The sequence below is a fragment of the Rhinichthys klamathensis genome, unplaced genomic scaffold (assembly GCF_029890125.1).
Source record: "Rhinichthys klamathensis goyatoka isolate OS25496 unplaced genomic scaffold, OSU_Roscu_1.1 h1tg000059l_1, whole genome shotgun sequence".
Classification (NCBI taxonomy): domain Eukaryota; kingdom Metazoa; phylum Chordata; class Actinopteri; order Cypriniformes; family Leuciscidae; genus Rhinichthys; species Rhinichthys klamathensis.
Window position 1 is genome coordinate 814,413 of NW_026606604.1, and position 27,147 is coordinate 841,559.

At 38.8% G+C, this 27,147-nt stretch overlaps 1 protein-coding gene across 1 annotated transcript in view; it reads left to right on the forward strand.

The window, feature by feature from the left end:
• The window catches only part of prex2 (phosphatidylinositol-3,4,5-trisphosphate-dependent Rac exchange factor 2), a 155,553-nt gene that overhangs the window by 41,781 nt on the left and 86,625 nt on the right, over window positions 1–27,147 (forward strand). The window contains exons 7-15 of the mRNA XM_056248832.1: window positions 2,598–2,731; window positions 2,832–2,935; window positions 5,835–5,984; window positions 7,600–7,744; window positions 13,006–13,106; window positions 15,646–15,749; window positions 15,854–15,903; window positions 19,737–19,812; window positions 26,055–26,127. Of these exons, the coding sequence (XP_056104807.1) occupies window positions 2,598–2,731; window positions 2,832–2,935; window positions 5,835–5,984; window positions 7,600–7,744; window positions 13,006–13,106; window positions 15,646–15,749; window positions 15,854–15,903; window positions 19,737–19,812; window positions 26,055–26,127 (937 nt within the window). The remainder of the gene's footprint in view (window positions 1–2,597; window positions 2,732–2,831; window positions 2,936–5,834; window positions 5,985–7,599; window positions 7,745–13,005; window positions 13,107–15,645; window positions 15,750–15,853; window positions 15,904–19,736; window positions 19,813–26,054; window positions 26,128–27,147) is intronic.

Below are 27,147 nucleotides of genomic sequence, written 5' to 3' on the forward strand. Positions count from 1 at the left end.
TATAGATCAGTTACGAGACACATGGACATGGATATCATGGATGTCAAACCTGGTGACATATTTGAATGAGATTTGAGAATTGCGGCATTTTAATAGACTTAAATGCGTGTTGTTGTTGTTTTTTTTACTATAGTGTATATGAACACTTGGAATAAAGTCGGATGGACTACTTTTACAGTACTTTTAGGGTGTTTTCTTTATCATTTTTGGAGCTTGACAGGCACTGGGCACCATTAACTTTCATTGTATGCTTAATTTTTTTTTTTAAATATATTTTGGGTGAACAATCCCTTATTTTTTTATTTGGGGTGAATTCAGGTTGATTGGGACACTTTTTGCCATTGAGACGAGATGATGTGTCTCAATCAACCTGAATTCACCCTATTTACTTTTAAGACTTTAACAGAGTCTAAAAGTCTGGGTTTTGTGAGTGTGTGTGGTGTTGCTAATGCCGTTTTTGTGTTGATGTGATGCTGCGGTAGATGTGAGTCATTTTATCATGGTGGCACTAGACTGAGTTAACGGTTGTGGTCAGTGTGTTAACCACGAAGGACTCTTTGCTGAGTGTTCGGTTGAACTGTCTCACGTACAACTTCCTGTCACTGGGATACGGTATGAATACTTCACAACATGCTTTAGATCTATTTTTGAGCATATTTTGCAGATGGCGATACAGAAGACGGTGTTTATGCTTACATCCTTTGAGTCTGTTTACCCATCTGCTCCATGAGTCACTGAGCCGTCACGTATTCAAGAATTCATGTTATGTATTTGTAAGCAATCATAATAAGTTCAAGTCTCACATGTTTAGAGATTAAACCGTAATGACCGCAACTGTTTTTAAACGAATAAGTGGACTTTTGCATTTGATCCCGACAGCCTTGCATATGTAGTTGTGTTTTAAGGAGAAATTTTGCAAAACAAAGACCATGCTGTTTTAGCATTCAGGGTGCGTGTTGAAATGATCTTAGCCAGGTTTCTCTATCCACATCAACCATTGTAAAAACATACCGCAGAATGAAAAACAGGCGGTCAGATTTTTATGAGGGAAATATAGTGGAATGTTTTAAAAAGACAGACATGGGTTTTGAAACTGAAATTTGTTTTAAGATCTGCAATTTCTGCAAGATTGTTTCTGTCTGCAACACATATCTGAGCAGTCACACCCTTCTGGTAGGCGAGAAATTATATACATTTGGTCTGTGTGGCCAGAGCTGTCTCTGTTTCACAGAGGATGGCAATGAATATTATGGGGAAATTTCTGTGCACCGTTTAGTGGTACACACTGTTCTGAGTGCAGTGACTCTTCCAAAACCGCTTTTATGAAGTACACAATGACCTTTTGGAAGCAGTTCCCAAATCTGTTTTAGCCTTTTGTGCTTCATTACTGGCCTTTTGCCTTCCTGTTACTTCATATCCAGGAAACAAAGCCTTTGATGGGACGCACACGCACAAAGAAAGCAAAGAATCTATGATTTGCTTCGGAATCGTGAACTTCACCTCCCATTAAATGTGAAATACATCACTGCATTAATATGTGTTCTGGAATTAGAGGGAGAGGAAGAGTGTGTCTGTTCTCACAGGCTGTGGGTGGAGATGGGATGAGAGGGTGCTGTTTCCACAGTAGTGTCCAGAAGTGGCCGATTGTTGGTTATTGCTGACCTCCCGCGCATGCAGATGTGTGTCCTTCACAGCAGGTCCTGTGAAGCAGTGATGATGCAGTGTTCATGAGACTCTACTGGCCAGGAGCACTCTGGGAAATTAGATAAAGTGTGGGACTGAGACAGTAGGGAGGAGATGGACCAGAAATTATGGGAGGAATTATAACACTTAGGGAAAGCTGGCAGCTATAGGAAATTAAATAATATTTGTAGACATTACTATAGTTTTGGAAGCATAATTATTTTCAGCTACTATTATACAAAAAAAAATCTATTTTTATTTATATTTAGTTTTAACAAAAAATAAATCTGTTTCAATTTTTTTTTTTACTTGTATGCTCTAATGTCTTTAATCAGGGCTCCAACATTACTGAAAGCTGAAAAGAGATTAAACAAAACATACCATTATATATATATATATATATATATATACACACACACACACACACACATTATATAAACAAACTTTTATGTCAGATGCAATTAATTGTGATTAATCGATTTGACAGCAACTTGAAGTATTAAACAACTAAAATGAAATAAACTAATGACTAAAAATGTAAAAAAACTAGACATATATATTTTTTAAACTAATAAAAAACAAAAACACAATAAAATGGCAAAACAAAGTGACATGACAAAAACACACAATAAAATGACCTAAATTTCTGAAATAAGAGTGAAATGTAAAAATAAAATAATTAAAAATATTTACAAAAAATATAATAGTATATCAATGATACTAAAATAATACTGACTCTAACATCACAGATAGCGGGGCTGATAATTAATTATTTTTGTTTTGTTTTTTATATTTTATTTTATTTAATTTAAATAAAATCTTACAAAATGTTATTTCTGACAGAAAAATTTGTAAACAATAGTTCTTTTTTATGATATACGTTTAGCTTAGTTTGTTCTGTTTTCCTCACTCAGGGCTCCAACATCACAGACAGCTGTACAGAGATGCTCATACAGGGAGTTCTGCTGAAGATCTCTGCGGGGAACATCCAGGAACGCATCTTCTTCCTCTTTGACAACTTGCTAGTGTACTGTAAGAAGAAGAACAGGTGAGCTTTCACCATCCCCTGTCAGCTGCCAGCTGTGTTGGGTTTTAATGAGAGAACAGAGAGGCTCAAAGTAATGGTTCTGCGCTGCGCTCTGTTACAGGCGTTTGAAAAACAGTAAGACGGCCACTGAGGCTCCTCGATACCTGTTCCGAGGCAGAATCAACACTGAGGTCATGGAGGTGGAGAATGTGGATGATGGAACAGGTGTGTGTTATTCTGTCAAATAACTCATTACGTCATGCTTATTTGTCATCACTAATACATAGTTTAAAGGAATAGTTCACTTAAAAATGAAAATTCTGTCATAATTTACTTACCCTCAAGTTGTTCCAAACGTAACAAACGTGTATGCAAACGTAACAAACGTGTAACCAAACAGTTGCCCATTGACTTCCATAGTATTTTATTTCCCACTATGGAAGTCAATGGGGTCCATCAACTGTCTGGTAACTGACATTCTTCAAAATATCTTCCTTTGTGTTTCCTTTGTCTAGAATTTTCATTTTTAAGTGAACTATTCTTTTAAGGAAATAATTCAACTTAAAATAAAATCCATTCATCATTTACTCACTCTCATTCCGAATTCAGTGTTATTTCAGTATCATTGAGATACTATTATAGTTCTTATTATTATTTTAAATGATATTTTATTTGTATATTTTCCATTTTCATTCTAGTTAAAGGTTTAGTAATTTAGTTGTGTGTTTTTGGCATTTTATTTAAATATGCAGTATGTTTATATAGTTTATTTAATTTTTTTATTTCAGTTTTAATTTTCGTTATTTTAGTACAAGTTAAACTGAATGAAAATGGGAAATGTTGCCTTAGGACCTATCTGAAAAAAAATATATATATATGTATTTTATTTCAGTTAAAGTTTAATTTATTTCAAGTAACAAAAATATTTTTTATTATTCAGTAGTTATTTTTAGTTTTATATAACTGTAATAATGACTTTATTTCTTCCGTAGAACACAAAAGAAGGATTTTAGCAGAATGTCCTGGCTGCTCTTTTCCGTATAAGGAAAGTTAATTGGGAAAGTGAATATCAAGCCCCAAATGTGACAAAATGACACTATAAAAGTAGCTCAAATAAGTCGTGTGACAATGTGACATACATCGATTTCTTTTAAAATGACTGAACAATCTTTGCACCGTCATGGGGAAACTAACAAGCCATAAAGCTTTAATTTTTACAGATATGCTATGCTGTTTCAAAGTGTGTGGGGTCAGCGTTTAACTACTTTAACAGCTAAAGGTTAGAAAAGTGGCATTTTCTGGGCAGGATGACAAGCTTTTGGAGCTGTGACTGGATGAACTCTTGAGTGGAGTGTGTCTTGGCGAAGGAGAGGCCCTGATTATCAGTTATATTTGTAGAAGCAATGATTTGCTCCCTGGCGGACCTAATATCTGGCTGCTCTGGAGATGGATGGGTTTCAGTCCACAGAATCTAAACAAAGCCAACACCGCCGCATTTGCTTGTGGGTGTTTTCCCATTCTCCCCAATGGCTCCGTGTAAAATCCAGACATAGACTATTATTCGCCTGTAATGAAAGCTGTTATGCTGATGGAGACGTCCTGTCCATGGCTGTAAAAGTGCACTCTAAGTCATAGATGGAGTGTTTCTCTTTGATTTGGGTTTTGAATTGTTCAAATTAAAGAAAGAACACTCAGGTAAAAGCTTGTAGCATTATGTTATGAATTAAAAAAACTGCATGGGGCTAATGAAGCGTTTTTTAAATGGATGAGACTTCAAATAAAAGTTGAGAGCAATTTGGAAATTGGTTCAATTGAATCAAAGGAAGATGCTGCCTGTGGGGGTGTTAAACCACCAGTGGACGCACAGATGGAGGCTTGTAATTTGTCCAGTTCCTGTGCTGAACTGAGAGGCGTAATCATTGTAACACACAAGCCATTCATAGGGGAAGGAAACGCAGGCGCACGTATTGACTGATTATGATGCGAAAGAGCGGCCTATTTCTAATGCATGAGAAAAGAAACTGATGAATACATCTCAGCTTATTTGTTTTTTTTTGCTGAGGTGTTTATCGCATATGGGTTTCAGAGTTCTACTCTGTCAGACCTTGCTTGAAGGGCTGTGATTATTATTGCATATTCATCATCCAAATAAGGGAAGGTTAAGCAAATATAGATTATTTATTAAAAAGACACATTTTTATGTTTATGAAGCAGCATGCAGTCTTAAGTGCACTATTCAAATGAACTCACTCGTGTGATTGTATTAAGATTATTGTAATGTGTATTATTTCATTTTGTTAAACTATTGGCATAATTGCACATATTTGCAGTGATAGCATTTCAGGTCGGACCACTTTAATCATGCATATAAATGTATATTATACATTTAATCAATAAATTCATATTATATGTTGAATATATATTTTTTAAGATGAAATACTTTTTTAATAAAATGATATGACTTTAATAACTGATTTATTTATAATTAATCATCAACTCAAAATTCATGATCATTACAACCCAACTTGGTCGCAAAGCATAGAGTTACATTTTGAAGAATGTAGAGAAGAACTTATCCCCAAAACAATGCATGAAAATGATCAAGAAACCACCACACACAGTATTGTTTGAAAGTTCTAAAGGATCTTGTTCCTCCGAGACATTGATGCAATCAGTGCTTCAAGATGGGTTTTAATTCCTGCCTGTTCTTCAGGACTGTTCAAATAGCATGTCGATTCTTCACGGCCTTGTAATTAGAGCAATTGATTCGTCGTCTGCCTGTGATCCATTTCATTCATGGGCTGTTTTGTTTGTTGCCTGTTTCATGTGGGAATGTTTCATTTGCTCTGAACTTTACTGCTCTCATGGGCTGTTCACACTGCTTTGTTTATGGCCAAGAACATCTATTTTGTCATCTGGGCCGCTTTGATAGATAGCCTGGCATACAAATGTGGAAGGAAGGCAAGAATGCGAAACGGAGAACATCGCTGGTTGTGCCACATGTAGACAAACAGGCCACAAAGAAAGGAAAATATGTGTTGGAAAATCCAAGGAAGTGGCCTGAGAGCTATAAAAGGCATCTCTGACAGGCAGACATTGATTACTTGTCGGTGTTTTTCCTCAGCGGATTACCACAGCAGCGGGAACATCGTGAACAACGGCTGGAAGATCCACAACACAGCGAAGAACAAGTGGTTCGTCTGCATGGCAAAGACACCGGAGGAAAAGCAGGAATGGCTGGAGGCCATTTTAAAAGAGAGAGAAAGACGGAAAAGTGAGTAGTGAGTAGTGATGTGATTATACCTGCAGAGGCGCAAACATGTTTCATTAGGGCTCATTAAGTGTAAGTTAACAAATAAGTCTTTATTTTGCACATTCTGCTGTACAGAATTACAATATAATGTATTTTTTATTATATTATATTATAAACAAATTAAATATAAAGAATGAAATGCAATAATAATGCAATTATTGCAGCATCAACACAAAGAAACTATAATATTTGTGTAATGGCGTCTTTTTTTAAACCAAGTATTAAGGTAAGTATGGCCAATACCAACACCAATACCTCAATTAAATGCTCTTTTTTTCTTTTCAAATGATAAAATGAGTAATTATATTCATTCAACATTAAAAGCTTCAATTTAATTTATCATTTTATAATTAAAAATGATAAATAGATTATTGTTATAATCTAATGTATTACATGATGTGCCGATTAATTAATCTAATTAATTGCAATTTAATCCCACATCAAATTCGTCTGGGAATTCCAAAAGATACTTTAAAGTTATTATTGTGTTAAATGAGAAAGGCATCAAATAGACATTACAAAAAGTACCTTTAGAAAGAAGTATTTTATTTGATTCAACATAGAATTTATTACACATGAACTTAGAGGCTACAACCATCATGATTTTTTTTTTTCTTCAGAAGCTGCATCTGAATTAGTATTTAGATATATTTACAGACCAAAACAGTTTGGTTACCAACATTCTTCAAAATTTCTTTTATGTTCTGCAAAAGAAAGAAAGTATTTCTGAAACTACATGAGGGTGAGTAAACGGAAATAAACAGAATTTTCATTTTTTGGGCAAACTATCCCAAAATGTCAAAAAAAGAAATTGTTTTAAATAAATTATACTCTAAAGAAGAAACTAAAACTTCCAGTAGGTGGAGGTAAATGCCTAAATGAGTTTGTTATTGAATCATTCATTCATTCGATTAATTCAAACGGCTGATTCTTTCACGAATGAAGTAAATGGCTCTCTTTTTGAACGGGCCATTGACTTGTTGGTTCAATTGATTCATTCGTTCAAAATGCTGATTGATTCAGGAATGAAGTAAATGGCTCTCTTTATGAATGATCCATTGAATCCTTGGTTCACCCGTTTGATTTGTTCAAAATGCGGATTCATTCAGAAATGAAACACCACTGTGTGTTGTTCAGAGACGCAAAGTTCTGCTCTGGCTTTACAGGTAATATTTGTATTAGCAAAACTGAGCAAAAACAGACAACATTGTGTATAAAATAACAATATTAACTTATTAAACTGTTGTATAAAATCAATGTCACATTGGCACTCATGCTATTCGGGACAAAAACAGCACTTGTGTGATATTGTTTACGTTACACTCGAGTTAAATTGCTTATCTTTATCATATGATATAAATATGAGACCAAAACTCATACATCGGCATTTTTGCTCTGATATCTTGAATTTTAGGAGCATTCTAACAGCATTCTATAGGCTACATCACGCAGTGAGTTTTTGCCCTGCATCATGTTATATACATACAATGTATATATACACTGCACTATACAAACAACACATAAGCAATTCTGGGTTCAGAAAGTGAAATCTTTCCTCTCTTATTTGCTTTTCCAGCATTAAGACTGGGCATGGAGCAGGACACCTGGGTGATGATATCTGAGAAAGGCGAGAAGCTTTATAACCTCATGAGTAGACAGGGCAACCTCATTAAGGATCGCAAGCGCAAACTCACCACCTTCCCAAAGTGCTTCCTCGGAAGGTAGGTCAGCGAGAGCCATCTTCCTGTGCTCTGTCTGTGCAGATAATGGCTGTGATAGACTCCAGGAGAGATTACAATAGGGGTCATGGCCTGTAGTATCATGTGAGAGCGAGTGACACTCTGAGAACGAGAGTGTGTAGCTGTAGGAGTGACTGCAGTGACAAGAGCACATAACATTTCATTTTGGTCACTCATAAATAACAGAGTAGTGCAGTATAATGGAACTACTGATGGGAAGCATGCGGGTGGACAGATCTCAGTCTACTGTTCATGATGAATGGATCTCAAAATCGTCCATTTCTGTGCTTTTAAATCTGTCTTTTCCTGTAGAGTCCGTCTGTCTCTTGTTTTTCTTTTCCTTGAAGATTTTGACTTATGTGATGAAGAAATCGTATCCTTTTTTGGTTGGGACTCTTCTTTTAAGAACTGTTTTTATACACGCTTCTATTTAGCAATGTAGCTACAGTAAATCTCGTCTGTTTTGAATGGTACACAGAGTTCCCTGTTTGTTTTTAATCTATTTAGAGACACCACAGGGGTAACTACTTGCATTTTTTTTTGGCCATTATCTGGATTTATTTGAGAGAAATGATGAGGAATTAATTAAAATGGTCACAAGTTAAAGGGAACTGAGAGTATTACAGTTTTATAGTGTTGTTGGCAGCTGAAATCCTAATCATATTAATCATATTGTTTAATAAACAGACATGCAAGAAGTTCTGGGGCCACAAACTGTATGGCCAGACTATGAGACATAATGTACTGTACATGTTGAATGAGACAGTGGAGGAGAAGTAACGTTCTGCCACTCAACTGCCTCATAAATTTGATGACCTGATTAACCTTTTTGCTTTTCATACTAATGATTGTACAATGGAGATATTTTGAGGCAGCATTGCTATAGTCACACACATTTAAGGTATACCTTTCAAAATGTATTTAATTGAAAAGAACTGTAATATAACTATAACTGTTAACTGTAATATTGTGAAATTTCATCACAATTAAAAAGGTTTTTGAATATTTTTTTAAAATGTAATTTATTCCTGTGATGGCAAAGCTGAATTTTCAGCAGAATTTTCAGTCACATGATCCTTCAGATATCATTTTTTGATTTGGTGTTTAAGAAACATTTCTTATTATTTTCAGTTGTGCTGCTTAACATTTTTGTGGAAACTGTGAAACATTTTTTTCCCCAGTATTCTTTGATGAATAGAAAGCTTCATTTATTTGAAACAGAAATTTTGTAATGTTATTAATGTCTTTACAGTCACTTTTGATCAATTTAATGAGTACTTGCTGAAGTCATTTTTTAAATCTTACCCCAAACTTTTGAACAGTGTTATCAACCTAATTCACTTAACCCTGGGTTAATGTCTTTTTAAACTCCAGCTTAAAGCTACTTTTAACCCACTTTTTAAAGCAACATCACTTTTTTTTTGCAATGTTTCACGTATATAGTTGTTTGATTACACTTTATTTGGAGTTCTTGTTACAGTGTAATTATACATTTAAAGGTACAGTTAGCGATTTCTTAAAAACACTGTTGAAAGTGGATCGGACGGAGCACAACAACACACTTGTAGCCAATCAGCAGTTGGGGGCGTGTCCACTCATGATGGGAGAGGAGAGAGAGTGAGCAAGAGAGAGATTTGAAGAAAGACTGTAGAAAGAGAGATGGCTGAGAGACAATGCAAAAAAGAGAAAATCTCACTAGAGGAATATCACTAGACTATGATCAGGCAAGAGCTTTAGGACCTGCGTTAATATTAGAAAAGCTTTCAAGCGCTGGAAAAACCTAAAGCTGGAAGGCCTGAAAAAGGATGACGAGTTTGCATGTTTTTGTTCCATACGTGAGTAACATTGGTTTTGCTATGTTTCACAGAACCAAGATATGCTGTTGTTTTAATGTTAGCTATAGTAACAGGACAGTTTTGAGTGTCATTGAAACATTATTTTGCTTTGCTTCAGCTAGGATAAAGAGACATGCGCTCTTGCATTGAGAATTTGTGTATTTCAGAGGCAGAGCAATGAAGGGAGGGGTGTGTTTGTTTGGGATTTAAAAGTTTCTCAGAAATCACTTACTGCACCTTTAAGTAGTAATATTAATTAACTACATGTACTTACTGGAGGATTAGGGCTTATATTAGTTGCATGTAATTAAGTATAATTTATAGTTATTACTATAGTAACTATATGTAACATGTATAATTAAGAATTACCACAGTTTTTTTTAAATACATTTGGCCCCCTTTTGATCCCTGGGTTATGAAACCATGCACCACTTTTGCATTGTTAATCTCAAATTGCAGTGCAGAGGTATGCAGTGTGAAACGATGCAGTGCTAGAATGTAACCGCAAGTTATTTAACCTCAACTAACCAATCATAAACTGCCTCAGTGCTTGCCTCATTAAATATTCATGCTGTGAGTTTAATTTAAGTATTTTAAGGAGACAGTAACAAAGCTGAGACTTAAACCAGAGGCAGATTTTTTTTTCTGGTAACATTTCCACATATACTGTAGACAAGCAGGTATTGAATCAAATCAACATTTTTAACCTCATAAATATGCAAATAAGAATGTAAACCCAGAGTTCTCGTATAAAACTTCAAAACCTGACCACACAGGATTAAGGACTAAACCATGGAAACATGAACAAGATAACCCAGGATTATGTCAAGCTAAGGTTTAGAATACTGGTTTAACACTTTCAAATGTTTCTCAACAACTTAGAGAGTAACCACAAGGTAGTTTTCTACACAAGTTATCGTCGTTTCAGTAAGTTTGATCTGATAGAAATGTTGACGCCTTTGAAGTTGCAAGTGTGAACATCTGCAGTCTGCGTTATGCTCTGATCTCTTTTGTTTTAAGTGTGGTTGGGAAATCCTCGGGCTGAACTCAGATTAACTGAGCTCGCCTGGCAATCCTGAAGTTTCTGCAGCTGGCATTCATAATTTAAACCCTCTGAGATGTCAATACGACAACCTCACCAGTCACCGTACTCTAAAATAAGACACTCAAAACCCTACAACACTCAACCACTTCCAAGACTCTCACTTTTTTTATAATGCCATTCTTGGTTGGGATTTGTCTGTTCTAAAGAAAAATAAACCCTCAAAGAACAACTGCTCGTACTTGTGGCCAGATTATATTGTAAATGAAATTAGGGGCACAATTTATTTCCCCTAGTGTTTCCTGACAACACACAGATAGAGAGGTCTGGAGCGGGAATGGATTCATTAAGGATAGAGATCACAGACGGCAGATAATGTTCATGAGTGGGTGGTTTGTGTGTCTCAGAAAGCCAGATGGACTGAAGAAACATATGACAGCAGAACCTGTGAAAATATATCTCTGTCTGGTTGAGCGTGCTGAAACACTGTGGTGATTGGGCCATCGGTTTGTGTTACTTATTTAATGTGTGATTCGCAGCCAGTAGTATTTTTGATCAATCTCATCTCGGTTTGATGTCTCTCTAAGTCTCCACTATATTAATATCATTTCAATCTGCTCTGCTTTCATATAGTTCTCCCCTTGCTATATAAGTGTCTCTCTCTTTGCTATTTGTGCTCAATTTGATATAGTAAATTTGCTGCAAATGTTAGCTCTTAAATAACAATCACAGTTACTAAAACACTTGCTTTAACGATAGTCATCACTATATTTAGTTAAACCACTTTTTTGTTGTTGTTTTGAACAAGCTCAAAATGTTTTATGTAGTTCTTGTTTTGCCTCAGGACTGGCATTTGGCAGATGCTTTTATCAAAAGCGACTTACAATGCATTCACATTTATCAATATACTGTATGTGTTGGATGCATTATTTATCATGCCCATATTGGTTATTATCGGCTGATATTGGTCATTGATTTATTGATTGATTACAGTATTGGTAAATATTGGATATTTATCAGGGGATGTTAATTATTTAAATATGGACTCGTTTCCACATTTCTTTAAAATGTTTTTTTGTACTTGTCACAAAATCTGTTTTATGTGAATTATGTAATTACATGCAATATAATTCTTATTTCAAATATTGCATGTTTATCATAGTATGTTTGAGACCAGATTCACCTGCTTTTATGAACTATCCAACCATAATCCCACCCCCATAATAATACCATCCACAGAAATCCTACTTTTGTATAATGAGGATTTATTTTTTGTCATCAAAACATTTTTTCCCCCCACTTTTGAATGAATGAATGAATGAATGAATGAGGCATTTATATAGCACTTTCATATGTACTACTGTACACCCAAAGCGCTTTACAATCATATCAGGGAATCTCTCCTCAACCACCACCACTCTGTCCATTCTTTCATTTTAGCATATAAAACTTCAGATTTTACAGACTATTTTATTATATATATTCTTTTCGTCCACATATTTATTTGAGTTTTTTGATAAAATAGACCAGCATTCTTTGTGATCCAAACCTGGAGGAATTAATCTCAGTAATGTAGTCAGGAGGACAGAGGACCCTGCATTATTTCCTGTCTTTTCGATCTTTCTTTTCTAATCGTTGAATTTCATTCTGTCACGGACACTGCACTGATTGTATGCTTTACATGCGCACAATCTCTTTCTGTCTCCATCTGTCTGTTTTCTTTAGTCATTTTGTTCACTGTCAGTTTTGCTTTCTGTTTCTATTTCTCCATATCCATCATTTATTCAATCACCTAAAACCTCAGAGGTCTGCTGGAGTCTGGGATGTTTCTCATGCTGTATCACCATGGGTTCCATAAACTCTGGGAAGAGCCGCAGGATTACACTGGTGGAACTTGGCATGTTCGTTTTGGTTTTGCGGAGAGGTGGATGGGAAGGAGAGCCGGGGAGGTAGTGGTGGGAGTAGAATCAGATATCCTCCACTGAGACCGTGGCTTTACCCAGCAAAATGACTAAATTATACAGGGCAGTCAGTTTAACTTCATCAGGAGAAAAAGACCAGAGAAAGACTGAAAGAAAGAACCAGGGGAGAAATAGAAAAAGGTTTTTCAAGACTTGAAGTATATAAGCCTCAGTTTGAATACTTGAATACTACTGTAGTTTGAAAATCTATGCAGTGATAGACAGACAGACAGACAGACTGGAAAATGGCCACATTGCACAGGAAGACTATTAATTATTGAGCTCATCTCTGTGGTGTGATCACTCAGTTTTAATGGATTTTGTTGACGGTCATTCATATAATTTATGGGTCCCTTTTTGTTTGTCCTCACATTATTTTACTGTCCTCTGTCTGTCTTTTCTTAGTGAGTTTGTGTCGTGGCTGATGGAGATCGGAGAGACCAATAACCCTGAAGAAGGGGTTCATTTGGGTCAAGCCCTCCTGGAAAATGGCATCATTCACCACGGTTAGTTCCATTTCCACTCTATACTGTATGCCCTCATATTATATCTTTGACTACATATTCTGACTTTCAACATGTCACTACTGGCTGAAAATGTATGCTGTATACCAAAAAAACTGGGATTCGCGAATCGCGAGGGAATAAAAACAATCAAAATAACATTTACTAAAATCATTTTGTTTACCTGCATATCTTGTGTGACCATTAACATGCAAATGTATGTACAGTATTGTTAAATTATTAAAATATAAACTTAAAGTGTTATAAATAACCTTTTCAACAAAATTTATTTTCATTACTATTAGTATATTATCTTCATATTATTAATATTATTAATATTATTTTTTATAAATTATTTATTAATATATATATATTTTTAGCCCTCTATCTGCCTGTTCTTATATCTTGTTGCCTCTATTTGGGTTTTACATTAAAAAAAAACAGCATGTTCTTGTTCATGTACTTTTATTTTTTATTGACATGGCAGATTTTAGCAAAAATGAAAAAGTGCTCTAATAACAGTTGTTAGCTGAATAAATTAATAAATAACAATTGACATTGAACACGATATAGATGTAATGAAGACCAAGTTCCAGTGAAATATCTTCACAATCCCCTATGATGTCTTTACGTCCTTCATTATGTGTGCATTCTGAGTGGCAGTTTCTCTCTGCAGATGATGAGGTTATGATACGTGACAGCATCATTCTGAAATACACAATTGTTTAGAGTTACATTGTGTAAAAATGTAGTAGGCCTACTTCATATTGAACTGAACAGAGTTTTTTTTCCATTCATAACCAGTGGCATGACTATTGTCTTGTTTATTTCATAATCTGCTTAGCTCAAATAGTCAGTTAATGAGTTTCATCATCACCATTTGGGCTCTATTCATTCGTTAATGCAGATGGCTGATTGGACAAATAGCCCTCTTAATATTTCAAGAGCCCTGACATCATTGTTTTCAGGCCCTGAGGAACTCTGGGAGCGTCCAAGAGCAGATGGCTTTTTATAACTTTGTCTATGTTTATGTGAAGAGTCACAAATATTCATTGCTTCACACCATGCTGTTTGTTTAATACTGAGGGAAATTTCTGGTCTTTTGCATATACTATTTATTTTGTCATTTTTTGGGGGCGGTGGGGTCCAGTTCTGGGACTGTTTTTTTTTTTTTTAAAGAAGACTAGCTGGCTTTGAGCCAGGACTTCATGCTAAATCACTTTTCACTTCATCGCTTCCTAACAGGGAGAAATAAATTCAAGCATTAGGGCTCTCTATCCACTCGCTCGCATTTACGGCTTTGGTGAGAAAGATCTTTAAGCCTTTACTATTCGCTGAGAAGGATGAATTCATTTGGCAGAAAGAGCAGGATTACTTTTCATAAGCATGTTGGTGTTACTTGCATTTGTGCTTACATGGAGCTGAAAGCCTCTAAATTCAGATTATGAAGGTCCTTAAGAGTTTTTGTTGCCTTTTGTGTTATTTTTGTAAAACCTTTTAATACCAACAAAGATATTTAATCAGCGCATTGTAAATAGTATTTCTATCGCCATGCACATGTTAAATTAATCAAAATAGAATATAAGCTATACATTTTAAACCTTTACATTGCAGTGTTGATGTATTTATTTGAAAAGTAAGTGCTAATAAACAATGCAAAGTTTTACACCTAAAGAAATCAATACTTTTACTGTTGGCAAATACGTTTAAATTCACGATATGTGTCCAATCTTATCAGTAGACTTTATTCTTTATAGAGTCACCACATATACCAAAATGCATCTATGCTACATAGTGCTATCTTATAGCGCCAGTTATTGGACACTCTTGATAGTGGAATAAACTACAGCTTGAATTAACAACTATTTGAATAGCAAATTAAAATATAAATTGTATATATCATATACATTGTGCGCAAAAAAGGGTTTAAAAAATGGTTTAAAAAATGTCCTCTTCTACTATTACTAATTATTTTTTGGGATGGCTTGTAAATTAACTTTATTAGTATTATTGCTATTATAGTTGGTAAAATTTGCATTTATTTATGTACACTAAGATGTTTTAATGTTTTTGAAAGAAGCCTCTTCTGCTCAACAAGGCTGTATTTATTTAATAAAAAAAGTAAAAATAGTATTATTGTGAAATATATATATATATATTTTTTTTTAAACAACTTTTTTCTAATTTGATATATCTTTAAAAGCAGAATTTTCAGTGTCGCATCCTTCAGAAATAATTATAAAATGCTGATTTGGTGCTCAAGAAACATATCTTATTATTATCAATATTGAAAACAGTTGTTTGCTTAATATTTTTGTATAAACCATGATGCATTTGATGCATAGAAAGTTCAAAAGAACATCTTGTAACATTGTAAATGTCTTTACTGTCACTTTTTAACAAATGTAATGCATCTTTGGCTGAATAAAACAAATTTCTTTCAAAAAACAAACTTAAATTTATGTAGAATGCCAAAACACATTATTTGGATGCATTTTGTTGTAGTCTTAATTAAATCTCCACCCTTTTAAACTCATTCTAGTTACAGACAAGCACCAGTTTAAACCGGAGCCGGTGCTCTATAGGTTCCGCTATGATGACGGCACATACCACCCTCGCAGTGACATGCAGGATGTCATCTCCAAGGTAACTCAACCGGCTGTGCTCCGCTAAACGGTCGGTTTCACTCTGTCTCTTTTTGCTCCTTGGAAAAGTTGGACATACAATAACGAATGTCCTTCTTCCCTCAGGGTGTGAGGCTGTTCTGCCGACTCCATAGTTTATTCACACCGGTGATCAGGTAAGGAGCCAGTATCTTAGTTCCACCTCATTACAGCTGTCTCCAGTCACACCAGCTCTACCAGGTGCGTTCGCGCCCCTGCCGTTTCTCCTTCCGCTCTAAAGATAGCACCTACAGGACAAAACAGGAGGCTGTTAAGTGATAAGAAATAACTATACTAGAGGTCTTATCCAGAATTAGATCAGTTATTGATTGATGTTTGGGAGCACCATCATTTTGTAACCATTGTCTTAGTTCATAGAGTTGGGCATAATGTTGTGTCTTACTCCTATGTGTGTAATCAGTGTCAGAACTGCACTACAAATGAGTGGACGCCTTAAATGTGAAACAGGTGCAGTTTGAGGTTTTGGCAGCTGACAGGCCCAAAGACATGAAATTCTGCATGTAAACACAAAGCTAATGGACTCTGAGGGCACGTTTTCTTGTTTGGGTGTTTGGATTAATCCATTTTCCTAAATTTCGCCATGCTTGTTAAAGGACTGTTGGGTTGTACTGCAAATATTGAGTTGCAAGCCATTTTCTGGAAGGTAGAATGCATTAAACAGCTCTCATTTCAGTCTGTCAAAGCAAATAATGTTTACTTTGTGTGTGCACCTGTGCGTTTGCATTGCTAAATGTTGTCTACGTCTGTAAGGCTGGATATTTGATATGCATCAATTTTCCTATTTTTAAATTGGATATTTAAAATAATCAAATAATAAACAGTTATTTTTACTTTTCTATTATTTAATTAAATATGGATTTTTTTAATTGTCCAAGTAATAACAAAGTTTGTTTACAGCTGACAATCATGTGACTGACCATGTGAGTAAGCGTGTTCCCGGGTACATAGGATCACAGATATTGTTCCTCCACCATAAATAAATCATCCAAACGCTTGAGTTTTATCACTGAAATGCCATGCAAATTGATTTTTACAGACGTCCCCATGAGAAACAATTACTGTCCGAATAGGGCTTAAGAATGCGTACATGCCCACATTTCTCTACAATGTACTGAGAATCTCTTCCTTGTGGAGCTATAATTGGAGAATCCAGCTCTAGTTTAATTATCTGGTATTTCCTGCTGGTTGGAGGGGTTCTAGGGGGCTTTACGCCCCCGCCTTAACAATGTAATAAAAAATAAAAAAAACCTCTAACTTCTGCACCCAGGTTAAGTTACATTCCTGACATACTTAGAGAAGTAGAACAAAAAGAAAGTAAACATCTTAGAGTTTTAAAAAATGGCCAAGATCTTGAGACAGAAGAGGATTTGAAAGGTTTGTTTGACTTCGCATACACTTTTCCTACAGATTTCAGTGCTCTTGTGCCAGGCATATGACTGCCTGTGGTAACGCTGTTTACCCTCATTTGTCATGGTGACAGTTCTGGGTACAGCTACAGAGGAAAGGGCTGGCTCCATGTCTGTGGCGGTTAAATCATGGCAAAGCCTGTCCAGCCTCACACTTCTGGTCTGTGATTAAAACAAATAGTTATATATAATCAGACAGAACCAATCACAAACACTTGAGGTGCACGTTGAGAGAGTTGCATTGGGATTCCTCTGAGAGAAAAGGAACATTTCATGTCATCTGGAGGTGTTTGATTGTGTAAAAATAGAATGGGGATGTAATTCGCAGAACTGTAAACAGCTAAGTTTGGCTTTGAGTGTGTGTGAGTTGTAGGGTGTGGGCCCTAGTCTAGCCCTCTGACCTAGCACAGTGTGTGTCCCCCAAGAGACCCCTGGCTTCATGGGAAAATCACTGCTCCATTTCATTTCCCGTGGTCTGGATGCAACCACAATGCATCAGTTTGGCCCGTTAACAGGCCCTGGAGCTGGACCGAAGTGGGCTGAGAGACACCTCTACTGGAGCAGAGAAACACGTTGTATGTCGAGAATATAGGCGTCTTGAAACACGTTTTATATATATATATATATATATAAAATTAAACTATTTTTAACTTGACACACCATCTTAAATACGCAACACCAGTTATAGTGCACTCAATTTCTTGGGCTGCACACAGTGGCCAGGATGCCTGTCTAAATGGTTCTGGCTTTAGCAGTGTCCTTTGAAGGGCCTAATTTTGAATTTACTTTTCCAAGAACCATGGTCAAGTCTTTCATTCTGTCATATCTTCACGCATCCCAGAAGTGACAACCAAAATGTTCTTTTCACCCAAAAAATTGTGTTTAAATTCATTTACTGATTTGTTTGTGTATTCCTTCACTTATTTGCTCACTGATTCATTCAATGGCTTTAGGTGGTGGCAAGCACCTTTTTGTGTTTTGAGTGGGACATTGAATCATTGACTCAAAGATTGATTAAAAATAACAGCTGGAAAAAATATTTGTTCAGATTAATTTACTGATTTGGTTTCAATTCACTGTTTTGTTCACTGATTAGTCAACTGAGTAGTTTAATGGCTTTAGGTGGCGACGAGTGTCTTTTTTGTGTTTTGAGTGAGACATTGAATCATTAACTCAATGATTCACTAAAAATAAGTCATTCACGACTGAAAAAAAGATGTTCAATTCATTTACGGATTAATTCAATGGCTCTCATTTGTGCATCCATATGATCTTAGCGTACATGGTAAACCGTTTTGACTTGCTGTCCGCTTTGGAGGGGCTCAGAGAGGATATTCTCCTCGAGCTGGTGAAATACAAAAAGGAGGAGGAGGGATGCTGATTTAACTGACGCTGGGAAGAAGAGGCTAATTTTATATCTTGGTAGTAATTTAGGGTGAGTTCAGGTTGATCCGGACACTTTTTGCCATTGAGACGGTAAAAAGTGTCCCAATCAACCTGAATTCACCCTAGAAGATTAGGTGTACTCCTCCCAAAATGGTTTAATACCTTCACTTGGTGGTGACAAGGCGTTTTATGTGTTTTTTAGTGAGACATTGAATCATTAACTCAACGATTCATTAAAATAACAGTTGTTCAAAACTGAAAAAAAAACACTATCAAACGAAAGGAAGGACTTTGGTAAACCCAGGAGGGTTTCGTTGTGTAAACTGTAATTTGCACGGTGTCAGTATACTAATCAGAGCACCACTGCTAAAAATGTTCAGAGAAAATCTTGTCGACTCCAAACACGGACTAGTCAATTAGTTTACCATCATGTCCCATTATTTGCTTAAAACTTCTGTCGCTTAATATCTAAATTCGGTAACACTTTATTTTGATGGTCCCCTTTAGACATTCTGTTGACTATAAGTAACTTTGCACCTACATGTCAATAAACGCTCATTAAAGTCTTAGTAGACTGTCTGCATAATATCTGCTAACACTTTGCAATGGTCCCCCATACTGACTATAAGTAACTTTGCATGTACGTCAACTTATTCTACTACCCTAAACCCCTTATTCTACTAACCCTAACCTTACCCCTAACAGTCTACTAATACTCTAATAGGAGTTAGTTGACATATAGGTGCAATGTTACTTATAGTCAACATAATGTCTAATGGGGATCATCAAAATAAGGTGTAACCCTATAAATTCACTCTGCAGAGACAGAAATGTCTGCTTTTAGTTGTCCCAGATCAACTTTGTTTCACTTTTTTGTTACAGAATGTGTAGAGGGTCATTAATCGGTCAAACATTGTGACTCCTGTGCAACCCTAAAATAAATTCAAGGTAAAGCACTTGTTTGGGCTTCAAAAAAATTTAGGGGAAAGGGTTGTTGTGATGTGAAAGCCCAGAACAGCTCTCTCAAGAGCTTTTAAAGCGGATGCAAGTCAAGACAAAGGTTAAAAGTTAACTTGAAATGTGTGTCTCTTGAGGCTACTGTAAAGAGGAGACATTTTTGAACTGGTCAAGTCAAACGTTGCTTGTTTTCCACACAGGGATAAGGATTATCATCTACGAACGTATAAATCGGTGGTAATGGCCAACAAGCTGATCGACTGGCTGATAGCACAGGTAATACTTGATACTGTTTTATAGACCAACTGGAAACACCGTGACCTCCATAGGAAATAAGACACGAGGAAAGAATAAAATAGTAGATGTTTCCTAAACTGGCCGGATAATCTCAAATGAGGTGGAAGTGAACTGTAACAATAAACCTTCGTCTAGCCACATAGTCTAGTTCTGTCCACTTAAAAACAGACGAATCATGAGATTGCAGATTTGGATTAAATTTGAAGTGCGGTCGGATTTTTAGAGGGAACTTTTACATTCATGCACTCCAGTGTTCAATAAGATGATGTATTGTGTTTGACCATGAAATTACTACCAGGCGGTCAACCAAGCTAACAAAATTAAGTTCTAGGAATGTTTTGCTAATGTACCCATTAAGTTCTAAAAACATTATTCCTGAATGTTCTACTGAAATGTTTAAAATGTTTTTTTTTCTTGGTTATGTGACCGTTAAGGGAACATTCCAATTTATATATATATATATATATATTTTTTTTTTAAGCAAAATGGGAAAGTTCCGAAACCAGTAAAATGTTTCAAAAATATTAAGCGAACATCCAACTTAACGTTTCAGGTAAAAACATTCCATGAACAATGTATAAAAAATGTTGCAATAACTTTTTTAGAACATTATTAAACACCAGATAACTTGGAACAAATGTTTTATTAAAGTTATTAGAAGAACATTATTTGTTCATAACCTTGCCACAACATTAGCTAAAGTTCTGATAACATTCCCTGTTAGCTGGGAAGTGAGTTGTTGCACTGTAATGATTGGATCGTTGTAGTGTTTGTGTGAATTAAATATGGTTCCCTTTCGAGGGAACTCGCGATGCGTCACTTGACGCTTTGGGAACGCCCCCAGCGTGCATGCGTCTGAGCATCAATGTCAACTAGTCCAATGGAAAGAATGAGCGTCACGGGCGGGTGACGTCATGACCAGGAAGGGATAAAGGCTCACCCGGTGAAACGCGGCATTAGCTTCTGTGTCTCAGCAAGCGATCTGTGTCATTTTGTCTCTGTCTATTTACTGTTGTCTGTTGCGGAAAAGGATGGAAACTAAACAAGTGTACAAACAGTGTGCTTCTCCCTGCCCGCGTTATTTAACGGGTGGGGACACACACGAGCTTTGTGTCGTTTGTTTGGGAGTGGAGCATGCGGTCTCAGCCTTCGAGGGGGCTGAGTGCCAGCATTGTGAGATGTTACCGCTTCGCATGCTCCGCTCTCGCCTGTCACTCTTTGATAAAGAGAGTGGGCAGGCTCGCGATCCACAGGGATCAGGACCCGCGTCTGCTGAGGCAGCGCGGAGAATGCATTCCTGGGGATCGCAAAAGGATCTTTCGGAGGGGTTGGAGACGGGTCCGAGGGCTCTTTCTCCTTCCTTACCCGAGAGATCCAGTGCTCTCTCCCCGGTGTCGGAAGCACGCTCTGCGGTTTCTTCCGCCCGGGGAGAGAGCCCTCCATTACTTTATTGCTCTTCCTCCGAGGAGGTTGATGCGATGAGTGTGGAGAGTGTAAGCACACACATGGGGGAAAGAGATTCACAATTTATTTCCCCAGCATATGATGAGCTGGTGGATGTTATGTCGCGGGCTGTAGAGAAGTTAAATATTGAATGGCCATCTGAGAAGAAGGGCGCTCGTCCCAAAAGCAAATTAGATGAGCGCTTTTTATCTTCCACCACATTATCTCCACCACGAGGGCTTCCATTTTTTCCCGATTTACACAATGAAATTTCTAAATCGTGGGATAAACCATATTCATCACGTCTTTTCAGCCCTCATGTTAACACTTATTCGAGAATAAGAGGGCTGAAAGAGTATGGTTATGAGGCGATGCCCCAGGCGGAAGAGAATTTAGCCAGTTATCTTTCCCCTGGTCCCGCATCGTCTCTGAAAGCCTCGGCTTTGCCCACTAGACCGCTTAAAGCCACTTCGGTGTTAGTGGGCAAAGCTTATACGGCAGCAGGTCAAGCTGGAGCATGTCTGCATACTATGGCAGTGCTCCAGGCTTATCAAGCTGACCTGCTGGGGGATCTGGATAGTAGTGAGGGAGTCAGTCATGACGATATTCGTGAACTTCGTCGGGCTACCGATCTTTCTCTCAGGGCTACTAAGGAGACCGCCAGAGCAATTGGGCGGTCTATGGCAGCCTTGGTAGCTACTGAGAGACATTTATGGTTAAATCTGTCTGATATTAAAGAAAAAGATCGAGCTTTTTTATTAGATGCTCCGCTTGAACCTTCTGGTCTCTTCGGCGACGCAGTCCACGCGGTCGTCGAGAGATTTCAGGAGTCAAAGAAGCAAGCGGACGTTTTTAAAAAGTTTCTCCCTCGCCGGGTCCAGCCCCCTGGGACTGCTGGGCGTGAGCAGCCCCAGCCGTCGAGCTCATCATATCGTGTGCATCAGAAAGAGAGTGTTGCGTCTCGTGCACCTCCACGTAGAGACTGGAGACGGACGCAACCCTCTCAACCGAAGTCTTCTAAGTCGAAGCCGGATCTGAGGACCGTTCTTCAGGCGAAGAAGACTTCGGTTCAAAAAAAAAAAAAAAAAAGGTCCTGATGTTCATGCATCAGGCCTGTGAGGACAGCCCCGACCGAAGTGGAGCGGTGTACACCTCATTATACGGTGCCCGTTCCATTTCGGGGTCCTCACGAGACCGTTCTGCCAACCCTGCCACCCTTGGTGCTTCAGGGCGCAGCGGTCTCCAGCGAGTCGCTGATGCTATGCTGCGGCACAGCATCGGTTTCGCGCCCTCTGAGGGGGGCCTTAGAGCGGCCAGTTCAGGTAGTTCCTGCCATTATGTTTCAGGCTCCGGAATTGGCTGTCTCGATAACACCAGAGACCAGCCTCGAGAGGCTGGTTCCCTTAGTAAATTTTCTGGCAGCGTGGAAGCTTCTGCCGAATATTTCTCATTGGGTCCTGCAGATTGTAGAGAAAGGATACAGAATCCAGTTTGGTTCTCGTCCTCCTCGTTACAACGGAGTGCTGCCCACAGTGGTGCATCCCGAGCAGGCTCTGGTAATGGAGCAAGAGGTAAAGGCCCTGTTAGCAAAGGAAGCTATAGAACAGGTGTACTCACCCGACAGAGAGTCGGGTTTTTACAGCCGTTATTTCATTGTTCCAAAAAAGGATGGGGGGTTGCGTCCCATTTTAGATCTTCGTCTGTTGAATCGTTCAGTACAGAAACTCAAGTTCAAGATGCTGACACTCAAACAGATCGTGACTCAAATCAGATCCGAGGACTGGTTTGTCACGATAGATCTGAAGGACGCCTACTTCCATGTCTCCATCCTCCCTCAGCACAGGAAGTTCCTAAGGTTTTCTTTCGGGGGCAAAGAATACCAATATCGGGTTCTTCCTTTCGGTCTAGCTTTATCACCCCGCACGTTCACGAAATGCGTGGATGCAGCTCTAGCCCCTCTCAGGCTTCAGGGCATACGTATTCTGAACTACATCGACGACTGGCTGATTCTGGCGGAATCAGAGCAGTTGGCGGTTCGGCACCGAGGTGTCGTTCTCGCCCATATGCAGATGTTGGGGTTGAGGCTCAACGCCAAGAAGAGTGTTCTTTCTCCAGTACAGAGAACCACTTTCCTTGGTGTGGTATGGGATTCAGTGACGATGCGGGCCACTCTATCGCCCGTTCGTGTAGCTGCTATCCTGACAGCCACCAAAGAGCTAAAGCTAGGCCAGTCACGCACTGTGAAACAGTTCGAGAGACTGTTGGGTCTCTTGGCGGCAGCGTCCAACGTGATTCCTTTTGGCCTGCTGTACATGAGACCTTTGCAGTGGTGGCTCAGGACCAGGGGGTTCTCCCCGAGGGGAAACCCACTTCGTATGATCAAGATCACGCGGCGATGCCTTCGTGCCTTGGTTATATGGAAAAAACACTGGTTCTTAACCCAGGGTCCGGTGTTGGGAGCTCTCTGCCATCGAGTTACGATCTCGACAGATGCTTCCCTCACCGGCTGGGGAGCGGTAATGGAAGGCCGCTCGGTTCAGGGTCTGTGGAAAAGTCATCATCTTTCGTGGCACATCAATTGCCTGGAGATGATGGCTGTCTTCAATGCGTTGAGACAGTTTCTCCCAGACCTGAGGGGCCATCATGTGCTTGTACGAACAGACAACACATCAGTGGTCTCTTATCTGAACCGTCAGGGGGGTCTGCGGTCGCGTCCGCTCTGCAAACTGGCGCACCAGATCCTCCTGTGGTCTCTGGGGAAGGTACTCTCCCTGAGGGCAGTGTATATTCCTGGGGACCAGAATGTGGGGGCAGACATCCTGTCGAGGCAGGAGCTGAGGCCAGGGGACTGGAGACTCCACCCCGAGGCGGTGGAAAAAATTTGGGAGTTTTACGGCCAAGCAGAGGTGGATCTGTTTGCGTCTCAGCACACGACGCACTGTCCACTTTGGTTCTCCCTTACTCACCCAGCCCCCCTGGGGCTGGATGCTATGGTGCAGACGTGGCCGAGGCTACGTCTGTACGCATTTCCCCCTGTTGCTCTGCTCCCAGGAGTTCTGGAACGAGTCCGCCAGTACGGAATAAGCCTACTGCTTGTAGCACCACGCTGGCCGAGTCGGATCTGGTTTGCGGACCTGATCCATCTCTTAGACGGTCCTCCCTTGGAGATCCCGATCAGGAGAGACCTTCTGTCTCAGGCCGGGGGCACAATATTTCACCCTCGACCAGAGATTTGGAACCTGTGGGTTTGGCCTCTGAGGGGGCCCAACTCATAGAGAGTGGTCTCTCAGCTGAGGCTGCTGAGACCATCCTAAGCTCCAGAGCTCCAGCTACTAGGAAACTATATGCGCTGAAATGGAAAGTTTTTTCTGTATGGTGTCACCGACATCAGTGGGATCCGGTTAACTGTTCTGTGAACACAGTACTCGAGTTCTTGCAGGAGCGCTTTACGTCAGGTTTATGTCCTTCCACACTTAAGGTTTACGTGGCGGCCATTGCGGCTTACCACGCCCTGGTTGGGGGTACATCGTTGGGTCGAGACCCCCTGATTACACGTTTCCTTCGTGGCACATTGAGGCTGAGGCCTGCAACTCGCACTAGGGTGCCAGCTTGGGATTTGGCAATAGTACTAGAAGGCCTGTCTAGGGCTCCATTCGAGCCCTTAGATTCGGTTTCAGAGAAATTTCTTACCCTTAAGACTATCTTTCTGCTAGCTATTTCGTCCCTTAAGAGAGTTGGAGACCTTCAGGCCCTTTCGGTTTCCCCCACTTGCCTTGAATTTGCACCGGGGATGGTCAAGGCGTTCTTATATCCAAAACAGGGATACGTCCCTAAGGTGCCGACCTTGATTCCGAGGCCTATCGTGCTGCAGGCTTTCTGTCCTCCTCCTTTTACATCTGCGGACCAGGAAAGGCTGAACCTCTTGTGTCCAGTGCGAGCACTGGATACTTATGTTCATCGGACATCGTCTATGAGGAAGTCCGACCAGTTATTTATTTGCTTTGGATCACCTAAGAAGGGTCTTCCTGCTTCTAAACAGACGGTTAGCAAGTGGATAGTCGAGGCTATTTCACTTGCATACGAGTACTCTGACCATCCGTGTCCCTTGGTGGTCAGAGCTCACTCAACGAGGGGTATGGCGGCCTCTAAAGCCTTGTTATTTGGGGTTTCCCTCCAAGACGTTTGTGATGCGGCAGGCTGGTCCTCACCGCTCACATTCGTCAGGTTTTACAGTTTGGACCTGGATGCTGCCCCAGGTTCTCAGGTGCTTAGTGCTTAGTTCCAACAGACTGACACTCAGGTACTTGGAATTCTGGCGGTTTGGGTATTCTCGTTCCCAAAGCGTCAAGTGACGCATCGCGAGTTCCCTCGAAAGGGAACGTCTCAGGTTACTACTGTAACCATAGTTCCCTGAGAAAGGGAACGAGACGATGCGTCACCCTGCCATACTTCCTGCTTCCCTGTGATCGGCTTGCTTCGACTTTTTGAAGCTAATGCCGCGTTTCACCGGGTGAGCCTTTATCCCTTCCTGGTCATGACGTCACCCGCCCGTGACGCTCATTCTTTCCATTGGACTAGTTGACATTGATGCTCAGACGCATGCACGCTGGGGGCGTTCCCAAAGCGTCAAGTGACGCATCGTCTCGTTCCCTTTCTCAGGGAACTATGGTTACAGTAGTAACCTGAGACGTTTTCTGGAGCTCAAGCTAGGGTGTGTGACATTGTGACCACTTGTAAGTAGATAAAGAGAGTGGCACTTGTCTTTTTCTCCTCTGCAGGGTGACTGTCGAAGCAGGGAAGAGGCGCTGATCTTGGGGGTGGAGCTGTGTGACAATGGATTCATGCATCATGGTATGATAGCTGTTTCATTGTCTCTCTATTTTATTTCCTCTGTGTTTTTGTGTTTCTGTCTGATTGTCTTTTCTGTTTGTTTGTTTTTACACTGTTTCTCTGTCAAAGTTCTTTTTTTGTCATCTCTTAACTCATCCCAAGTGTCAACCAGGATATTTTAAGCACAAATCAAAGAAAATATAGTAAGGTTTATACTTTAAAAAAACAGCAACAACGACAAAAATAAAAATTTTAAATGGGATAGGAAAAATAAAGTATTCATTCTACAAGTGATTTTGATTCATCTCAGTGACTTTTTTTACTCACAAAAAAAAAAAAATAATAATAATTAAAAAGATTAATATTCTTTTTTTCATTTATATTTATTAACTGATTTTCAAACTGATTCATTCACTGGTTAGTTCAATGGCTTTAGGTGATGACAAGTGTCTTTTTGTGTGTTATGAGTGAGGCATTAAATCATTAACTCGGCGATTCATTGAAAAAACACGTTCAATACTCAAAAAGCGATTATACGAAGGTATATGATAATACAAAGATTTGTGCACAAATCTATGTGTTCAGATTAATTTACTGATTTGTTCATGGATTCATTCATTGATGTGTTCACTGATTCATTTTGTGAATTGTTCAGTCAGTGGCTTTAGGTCGTGTATCTATTTCTTTTATAACTGTTTTAATTTTCCTTGCTTTTATTTTGTGATTATTTTAATTCCTTTCTGTAAAGCACATTGAATTCATAGTGTATGAAATGTGCTATATAAATAAACTTGCCTTGCCTTGGTATAGTGACAAGTAGGCTTTTTTGTGTTTTAAGTGAGACTTTAACTCAGTCTGTCATAAAAAATAGCAATCTTTCACAACTGAAAAAGCAATCACACAAAGTAATGAATGAATGTGATTTGTTCACTAAATACTACAAAATAACACAGTGGCGGGCCGTGCATTTCACACCTAGGCCTTCTGTCCTACCTGAATTAATAACTTTTAATAGTGTAGCAGCGCAAAGACTCTCTATAA